Consider the following 10191-nt stretch of genomic DNA (forward strand, 5'->3'; position numbering starts at 1 on the left):
AGAGAGAGAGAGAGAGAGAGGATAAAATATATGACCATTCATGTAAATACATAGTCCCTGGTATACAGGAAATATTCAATACATAGTAACTATTATAGCCTAATAAATGACAGCCAGTTTTTATAAAATGATAACTTTAAAAAAAATCAGTATCAAGCCTGGTAGTGGTGGTGCACGCCTTTAATCCCAGCACTCGAGAGGCAGATGGATTTCTGAGTTCCAGGACATCTGAGGCTACACAGAGAAACTCTTGTCTTGAAAAAACAAAACCAAAAACCAAAACCAAAACCAAAACCCAAAACAACAACAAAAAAAAATCAGTATCTTTTGCTCTTGGTTACCATCTTTTCTAATCTTGTTTTCTTGAACTGACCCCAGAACTACCTTCATTGCTCACCATCCTGTGTGGGAAGAGTGTGTGTGGTCCTGGGGCACCATCAGAGAGTGACTGCCTAACATATATGAGGCCCTGAGCTCACTCCTGTCTTAGTTAAGGTTCCTGTTGACATAAAACTCTGATCAAAAGGAACCTGGGAAGGAAAGGGTGTATTTCATCTTACACTTTCTGGTAACTGTGCATCACAGAGAGAAGTCAGGTCAGGAACCTGGAGGCAGGAACTGAAGCAGAAGCCATAGAGTAACACTGCTTACTGGCCTGATTCTTATGGCCTGCTCAGTCCGCTTTTTCATACAATCCAAGTCAACTTATCCAGGGGTGACATGGTCCCCAATGAACTGGGCCCTTCCACATCAGTCATTAATTAAGAAAATGCCCAAAGACCTACAGGCCAATCTGATGGAGGTGTTTTCTCAGTTGAGGCCCCTCTTCTCAGATTACTCTAGATTGTGTCAAGTTAACAAACAAACAAAAAACAACCTGGACATTTCCCCAGCACCCACTGCAACACACACACAAAGATACACATACTCACACCCAGAAACATACACACACACACACACATACACACTCACACACACATGCACATACATACACAGAAACACACACTCACTCACAGACACACACATTCAAACACAGACACACACACTCACACAGACACACACACACAGACACACACACCCACTCACAGACACACACATTCAAACACAGACACACACTTATACACACACAGACACACACATTCATACACACTCAACACTCACATACAGACACACATATTTAAACACCCAGGCATACACATTCAAACACACACAGACACACACACATTTATACACACATATATATACATTCACACACACACACACAGACACACACACACAAATATATACACACACAGACACACAAACCCTACCTTTACATGAAAACACTGCTCTTTTCCTTTTAACCTCGGCCATCTTTCTGACTATTTGAATGCAGGATAAATGCACACTCCTATCACCTGGATGTGGAACTTTTTGAAGCTTTTCCTTGGGTGTATGTAGATGTGTTCACATGTGTGTTTGCACATGTGCGGGAGTATATGTAGTATGTGAGCCATGTATGTATGAGTGCATGTGCACAGGTGTTATAGAGGGCAGGATAAATAAACAAGTGTGTGTGTGTGTGTGCGTGTGTGTGTGTGTGTGTGTGTGTGTGTGTGTGTGTAACTTGTGTGTAGGAACCTTCCAAAACCAGAAGGTATTAGATCGCCTGGAACTGGAGTTACAGGTGGTGGTAAGTGGCCTGATGGGTGCTGGTGACTGACCCTCGGTCTCTGCAAGAGCAGCAGGCACTCTTAACATGGAGCCTGTCTCCAGCCTACCCCCTGAGATTCCATTCACATATTTACAGAGATTCGTATCTGTTACATTTCTACTGATATGCTTGATTCCATCTCACCAAATGAATGCAAAATGACAAAATCTTGTCTCAACTTTCCTACAGAAATGTGAACTTCCGTGTTTGTACAAGGTGATGCCTTCCTCTGTCAGTGGCTTTAACTTCCTGACTTCATTGGGTTTGATCTTTTTTATTAGATGGTGACTTTCTATGGCTCATCACTCTTGACTAATTCTGTGCCTGCTGGAGAACCACTGGACATTAAAGGTGCCAACAAGCCTGGTCTTGTCACCAAAAAGGGCCTTGTTCTTTTTGGGAATGATGGAAAAACAGTAAGTGTACAAAGCCACTTTCTGGTCTTCCTTCTACTACCTCAGTTTTTAGGGAATGGCTACCTCTGGCACTATATGAGAGGTGTTTGTATGCTCCAAGACAAGGTTCCTCATGTTGGCCTCATGGGCATTCACAGTGACACTGCAGAGAGACCTGTGATTACAAAAGGGACATGTGGACCTCTGCTCATCCACCTGCTGGCTTAGGAAGGGTGATTCTTCCCACTGTGCCTCAGTTTCCCTGTCTATAAAGCATAGAGAGGCTCTCCCGTTGTCCACTGCTGCCACACACCACCATGGCTAGCTCTGGGCCTCCTGCACAGCTTCCCAGTGAAGAGTGTAAAGAGGCATTTGTAGTTTACAGATGTGCCCCTGTCTTAGTTTGGGTTTCTATTGCTGTGACAAAACACCATGACCAAAAAGCAAGCTGGAGAGGAAAGGGTTAATTCAGCTTACACTTCCAGATCACCGGGCATCACTGGAGGAAGTCAGGACAGGAACTGAAGCCAGATTGGAACCATGGGGCAGGAGCTGATGCAGAAGCCATGGAGGGGTGCTGCTTACTGGCTTGCTAAGCCGGCTTTCTTAAAGAACCCAGGCCCACCAGCCCAGGAATGGCACCACCCACCATGAGCTGGGCCCTCTCTGCATTGATCACTAATTGAGAAAATGCCTTAGAGCTGGATCTCATGGAGGCATTTTTTCAGCAGAGGCTCCTTCCTCTCTGATGACTCTAGCCTGAGTCATGTTGACACCCAAAACCCGTTCAGCACAGTCCCCATTGTTTAAGGGTAAATGTTACAGTGTTTTAGTGCCCAGCTGCTGCTAGGTCTTAAACCAGCTGTTATTACCTCGGTGACACTAGCCAAATCATTGAATTTCACTGAGCCTCCAATTCTGCAACGGCAAGGCAGGTACAACGGCATCCAGCTCTGTCAGGATTAATACTAGCATATGCCTCCAAATGCGCCAGCGGCTGCATGCTGGCAGCAGTGGTGTGTCCTCTCGGGAGTCGGGAGTCGGGGTGGGGAGTGGAATCATAGCATCCTTCTGGAGGCTTCAAGTCCAAGCACCTGTAACCAAACTGCAAGTTTTCCCTGAGTGCACTGCCCAACCATTGGAGGGGCACCTGGCCCCTTAGTTGACTGTCCTGTTTTTCTGCCACTATGAAGATGTCATTCCAGTCCTTTTAGACATGGGGAAGCAGGTCGACCGAATGTATGTCTGCGTCCTCCAGACAAGCCGGCTTCTATACTCCTCTAACTCATTAGATGCCTGCTCCTGGCGGGCAGCCTTGGTCTTGGGTGGTCCAAATCCTCAGCTTGTTTTCCTGCTGCCGTTCTGTAGCTGATGGTGAAAAACTTGCAGTTTGAAGATGGGAAGATGATTCCCGCCTCCCAGTACTTTTCAGCGGGTGAGACCTCTGTGGTAGAACTTACAGCAGAGGAGCTGAAGGTGGCCGAGACCATTAAGGTGAGCACGTGATGTACCTCGGACATGGACTCGTTCCTCGGAAACCCCGTGCCTGTTTGTGGCTGGTCTAACTGTCCTAGAGCAGTGTGAGTGTGACTTTATCTCCTTCCATATAAGTTGTGGTTAAGAAACACAGTATGTAGAGATTTATTTTTCTGTTCTAAGTTTGCTTGGAGGATTAGGATGAGGTTGGTGATAAGTTATTGTCTGCCGGCGAAATGAACCAATTCAAGCCAGAGTTTATAAAGGTTTATTGGGAAGCAGTTCTCAGACCACACAGGATAGGTTCAGGGAAGTAACCACTGGAAGGGAGACAGAGGCAGGGAAGAGAAAGAGAAAGGAGTGGGCAGAGAAAGAAATTGGGTGGAGGAGACCCAAATGTCTGGATTATATAGGGAAGAGCTTCTGGGGGAGGGGAAGCCTAGCCTCTGGTTTGGAAAGCTCAGGGGCAGAAGGCAGGGTATGCCAGCCATGCCCTGGCCTATAACAGGTAGGGACTGAGGGATGTTGGGAGAACCCAGAGGCCAGGTCGCTTTGGTATGCTAAATAGTTTGTCCTGGGTCTGAATCCCTGTTGGGACATGGGAGGCAAAGAGAACCATTTAGAAACCCAGACTGAAGGTCATTTTTAATCTGGCCAGAAGGACAAAAACTCACACATATTTGTATGTCGTTTTCCGTGGGGCCAAAGTGGTGGGGGCGGAGCGCTCAGGTCACGCCCTCTCATATGCACTGGCCACAGTGAGCATGAAGGAGATGCTGAGCAATCCGGCCGCTACGTTGTCTTTGCCCTGGGATTCCACTTGGCCCTTCTTCAGGAAAGCGATCCTGTTTGTGCAGGTCATCTGGGCTCGAATTTTAAGCAACATTCCTGAGATTGAGGACTCCACTGACTTCTTTAAATCTGGAGCGAGCTCAATGGATGTTGTGAGGTAAAGCTGCCACCTGAACTCCCCCTTCTGCCCAGCTTGTCTATCACAGCTCCTTTCCTTCATGGTTTTCCTTTTCAGTGGCCACGCTCACAGATCTTTTTATCCATTTGTCGCCAACAAGGTTGTTTTGCATCTCCTTTAATGTTTCTAATTGTTATTTTCAAAAGATTTATTATTATTATCTTATTTGTGTGTGTCTGCATCAGTGAATGCTGTGTGTGTGGTTACTCTGCATGTGCAGGTCCAAAAGAAGGCACTCAGTGCTCTGAAGCTGGAGTTACAGGCAGTTATGAGCTGCCCACATAGGTGCTGGGAACCAAATCCAGGTCCTCTGCAAGAGTAGTATGTGTTTATAACCAGCAAGCCACTCTCCAGCCCCAGGACACTAATTCTTATACCTCCCCTGCCCCCATCCCAAGATGACCATTTCCTATCCTCTCCACTCCCCTAACACCTCTCTGTTATTCTGGGGTCACCAAATATATGAACTTCAAGAGCATATGACATCATCAAAAGTCAGTATTTTTAAAAAGTATGTATTAACGTGGGGGTGTGTCCGAACAATCACATGGGAAGTCAGAGAAAAACCTATGGGAGTCTGATCTTGTGGGTTCTTAGGCTCAGACACTCAGATTTGTCAGCAAGCTCCTTTATCAACTGAGCCATCTTGCTTGCCCTGTTGTTATTATCTTAGTAATTTACAAGGTACACCAGCTTCTTCAGGGAGTAAGTGATTGGAGGACCGGAAGTGGTGGACTTTTCATACTTTCCCGTTTAAGGTTGGCTGACAGCAACAGTTACATGGATACTTGAAACTGTCCCGCAGTTTCATGAACCGGGTTCTGTCTCGAACGAAGGGAGAAAGGAGACCTGAAATACAGAGTTCGAGAACAAAAGGACACGAAGCCAAGTTGAGGGTTTCCAATCAAGGCTCTCCTTTACTTTGGGGGTTCAGCATTTATATACAAGAAAGCAAAACTGAATCTCTAGGTTACAATGACATTTGAATAACATAAGCAATTCGGGAGGAGTCAGGAAGAGTCCGAACAAAGTCAAAGGGGAAGTCAAAGGGAAGCTGGCTGCTGGGCTGAAGGTGGAGACTCAGGGCGTCCCGCAGGTCTCAACTCTGGGGAGTGGCCAGAGGCGCAGTCCACAGTTGGGGGGAAAAGTCAACAACAGATGTCCTCAGGCTGTAGACATGCCAGCCAGCAGGCATAGTTTCCTCTGGAATCCTTGAAGGCGGAACTCAGAGTAGTGAGCCTTTGTTTCAGGCACAGTAGACAAGAGTTGAGTCTCGGGTCGCAAGCTCCGATGTCTTGAAGCTGAGGCAGAAGGGAGGGACCCAACAGATACTGAAAAGGACTTGTGAATGATACTGACTTTCTATGGGTGCTACCAAGCACCTCAGTTAAGCATGTAATACAAACCGACTACAGAAAGAGCTGCTACCTTTAGACCTTATAATGTTTTCAGTTAGGAAACTACCTTTTTTTCTCCCTTTCTGAGTTCATTTGAAAGGTACAGACTTATGTGCCCACAAATTTCTGCTGTAGTTAAAACATCTTCCCCTTAATTGATCTCATTTATAGTTGTGGCTAAAGTTAAAAACAGCAAAATTGCCTGCAAGACAAGTTTTTAATTTTCTCACACCACATCATATTTTAAATTTATTTTAATTTTATGTCTATGTGTGTGTACACGTGTCTGCTTGTCTTTATATGCATCACATGCCTGCAGTGCCCACATAGACCAGAAGGGGGTGTCAGATCACCCTGGAACTGAAGTTTCAGACAGTTGAGAGCTGTCCTATGTGGTTGATGGGAACTGAACCCAGGTCCCCTGTGAGAACAGAAAGTGCTGTCCGTCCAGTCTCTGTCCTGAATCTTAATGTCATCTGTAGTTGCCACCAAAGATGATCTTGTATGATATGAACAGAAATCACTCCCAAACCTCATCACCAATGTCACTGAACAGGCCTTGATGAAACTGTAAAAATGGACATAATGTGAGCTGGTTCTCACTTTAAGGCTGGTGGAAGAGATCAGACAGAAGTGTGGTGGGCTTCAGCTGCAGAATGAAGATGTCTACATGGCCACCAAATTTGGAGATTTCATCCAAAAGGTTGTGCGGAGACTGAGAGGAGAGGACCAAGAGGCGGAGCTGGTGGTGGATTATGTAAGTGTCTCATTGATGTGCAACTCCAAACTCTTACAACTACCATTTCAGAGGACATGTGTATTTGCCATTTACACTTATGACCTTTAAGACTAGCTTTAGTGCTGGGTAGTGGGGTGCATGCCTTTAATCCCAGCACTTGGAGGCAGAGGCAAAAGCAGAGGTGGCAGGCAGATTTCTGTGAGTTCTAAGACAGCCAGGGCTACACAGAGAAACCTTGTCTCAGGGAAAAAAAAAAGACTAGTTATATTGAAATATAATTCAAGTGCCATAAAATTCACCCTTGTTTATAGCAAATCCAGATAGAATTAATATAAAATATTATAGCGTGAATTTAGAAGTATATAGCTGAGCTGCATAGCAGTGAGGTTTTCTTTACTACTAGTATTAAGTATAAACTAGTATTTAGTTAAATTTGCCATTCAGTGGTTTTCAGAACATTCACATATTGTGCAATCATTATCACTATTACCTAATTTTAGAGCATTTTTATCACCCCAAAAGGGAAAACTGTATTCATTGGCGATCACGCTACACTGCTTTCCTCCTCCCCCTGCTCCATACCCAGACTCTCAGAAACCACCCATCTCTTCTCTGTGTTGGTGGATTTGCCATAATGTCAGGATTTCCTATAAATAGGACCATGTACCATGTGGCCCCGTGTGTTTGATCTCTCTCCCTTGATGTCATATGTTCAAGGCTAGCCCTTGCAGCAGTTTCCACCACTTCTACTATTTCTGGCCAAGTAATATTCCACGGTGTCTAGTATACTTCCTCTTTTTAATCCGGTCACTGGGTGATGCATGCCTTTGGACTGTCTCACTCAGGGGGCTGTTGTTATTATACTGATACAAAACTTCAGGTATCCATTTTGACATGAACGTACAGGTCCCGTGCTGAGTGGCACAGATGGTTCAAACTGTAGCTCTTACATTTAACCATTTGAGGGATTGCCAAAGGCAGCCACATCACTCTGAAATCCCACCTCCAATGTGATGGAGTGCCCTAGCCTTCCCAGGCCCCTCTCAAGGTCTCACTTGCCTCTCTTTAGCTGTCCTAGCAGGTGTGTACAAGTGCTGCAGTATGGTTTCGATTTTGCATCCGCTGATGGACAGTGATGTTAGGCATCATTTTGAGTGTTTATTCAAATCCTTTGTCCACTTCCAAAATTTTTTATCTTCTTATTGTAGAGTCAAAGTATTCTGTCTATTCTGGACCCTCAATCTTTATTAGATACGGATTTGTGTGTGTGTGTGTGTGTGTGTGTGTGTGTGTGTGTGTGTGTGCAGACATATTTTATGTATGTGAGTACACTGTAGCTGTCTTCAGACACCAGAAGAGGGCATAGGATCCCATTACAGATGCTTGTAAGCCACCATGTGGTTGCTGGGGATTGAACTCATGGCCTCTGGAAGAGCAGTCAGTGTTCTTAACCACTGAGCCATCTCTCCAGCCCCTTATAATTTTTGACCTGTGGGTTGCTTTATTCTTTCACTTCTTTGTAATACCCTTTGACATATAACAGATTTTTTTCCCCCTGAGAGACAGTGTCTAACTAGATTCCCCACCAACCCCCTGAGAGACAGGGTCTTACTATGTAGCTCTGGATGTCCTGGAGCTCACTATGTAGACCAGGCTGGCTTCAAACTCACAGAGCTCTACCCAGTTCTGCCTCCCAAGTATGGGTATGGGGATTAAGGGTGTGCCCACCCCAGCCCAGCTCAGATTTTTATTTTTATAAATCGCTGTCACCACACTTTCTCTGGCTCTCATCTGGTGCCTCTGTTTCTCCTCTGTTTTTGTTTGTTTGTTTGTTTGTTTGTTTCTTATGTAGGATTGCCTATGATGTGTTTGCCATCCTGCATTGTTTCTTTCACTACATCTTTAGTTATTTTCTTACAATAAGCATTTTTGCTTAAAGCAATCTAGGTTAATGCCAACTTAATATCAGCAGTATAGGAAAACTTTACTACTATATTCTTATGTACTTTTAAATTTCAGCTATTTTTTTTGTATTAATTCTATGTGGATTTTGTGGATTTTCTAGAAACCCCACAACAGGTTTTTAATTATTGCTTTATACAGCTGTCTTTTTTAAATTTTATTTTGCTTTGTTTTGTTTTTTCAAGACAGGGTTTCTTCGTGTAGCCCTGGCTGTCCTGGAACTCACTCTGTAGAGCAGGCTGGCCTCGAACTCAGAAATCCACCTGCCTCTGCCTCCAAAGTGCTGGGATTAAAGCTGTGAGCTACCACTGGCCAGCTGTCTTTGTTTTCTTGTTTTGGTTCTTTATTTTTAATTATGTGTGTGACCTTTGAGGTTTTGTGTGTGTGTGTGTGTGTGTGTGTGTGTGTGTGTGTGTGTACATGGATACAGGTACCCTGGGAGGCTACATGAGGGCATCAGATCCCCTGGAGCTGGAGTGGCAGGCAGCTGCGAGCTGCCTCATGCTGGTTCTGGGGACTGTACCCCAATCCTCTGCAGAGTAGCAGGGCTCTTAACTACTGCACTATTTCCTCAGAGGCAGATAGCAGCTGTTTTTTAAAATCAAGTAGAAAGAGTGTTGAAAACAACAAAAATATTTCTCTATTTTCCTCCTTAGTCACCTTGAGAAATCTATTTAGTGTGAATTTAAAATCTCCCTGTGTGTGTGTGTCTGTGTGTATCTGTGTGTATCTATGTGTGTGCACCTGTGTGTCTATAGGTGTCTGTGTGCACATGTGTGTGTGCGTGCGTGCGTACACAACAGTAGAGTTGAGAAGAGGATATTGGTGCCCTCCCCTATCATCCACTGCTTATTCCTTTGAGGCAGGGTCTCTCCCTCAACTGGGGCTTCCATTGGGCTCACATTTTCTTGGCTATGTTGGAAGTCACAAACCCCAGGCATCTTCCTGTGTCCACACCCCTCAGAGCTGGTTACAGGTGTGCACGGCTGACTACGTGGGTGCTAGGATCTGAATTTGTGTCCTCACCATTGCTGTTTGCTGCCCTTTAATTCCAGCCCAAAGGCTCACTGGGTGTCACTGAACTAACTGTGCCCACTCACTTGGGGATGTTTTTACTTCTTCCTTTCGGAAGGCCACGTTTGCAGGAGGGGGCAGATACCATTTCCCCTGTTTTATTGATGGAAGCAAGCATAGTAGCCTCAATTTCATAAGGCAGCTCAGCTCATGAGTAACAGAAAGTGCATAAGGGAGAAATCTTGAGATGACCGCAGCATAAAAGGAAATACCAGGGTAAAGAATTTCCCAAGGATCCAAGTGGCATAATGGTGGTGCTGTCAAGTCTGCCAATAGATGGCGCTGTCCACAGGTGTTTGCAGCACCTTTGTGTTTAATGAAGAACATCTGAGCCAGAGCTAAGCCCAGACCAGAGCCTCAGACTTCAGATGGCCCCTGAGCATCAGGAGAGCACATCTGTCACCAGGCAGTGGTGGAACACACCTTTAATCCCAGCACTTGGAAGGCAGAGACAGGTGGATTTCTGAGTTCGAGGCCAGCCTGGT

The 10191-nt window shown here is 45.2% G+C and overlaps 1 protein-coding gene across 5 annotated transcripts in view; it reads left to right on the plus strand.

Moving 5' to 3' along the window:
* Aldh1l2 (aldehyde dehydrogenase 1 family member L2) overlaps positions 1-10191 on the plus strand; it is a 49449-nt gene that overhangs the window by 13376 nt on the left and 25882 nt on the right. For all 5 annotated transcript variants that reach the window (XR_004112971.1, XM_031350319.1, XM_031350320.1 and 2 more), the window contains 4 exons: positions 1975-2109; positions 3457-3582; positions 4422-4513; positions 6541-6688. Coding sequence is in view for 4 of the 5 variants with exons in the window: in XM_031350319.1 (XP_031206179.1) it covers positions 1975-2109; positions 3457-3582; positions 4422-4513; positions 6541-6688 (501 nt within the window). In the remaining variant the exon portion in view is untranslated. The remainder of the gene's footprint in view (positions 1-1974; positions 2110-3456; positions 3583-4421; positions 4514-6540; positions 6689-10191) is intronic.

The sequence above is a fragment of the Mastomys coucha genome, unplaced genomic scaffold (genome assembly GCF_008632895.1).
Source record: "Mastomys coucha isolate ucsf_1 unplaced genomic scaffold, UCSF_Mcou_1 pScaffold4, whole genome shotgun sequence".
NCBI classification, from domain to species: domain Eukaryota; kingdom Metazoa; phylum Chordata; class Mammalia; order Rodentia; family Muridae; genus Mastomys; species Mastomys coucha.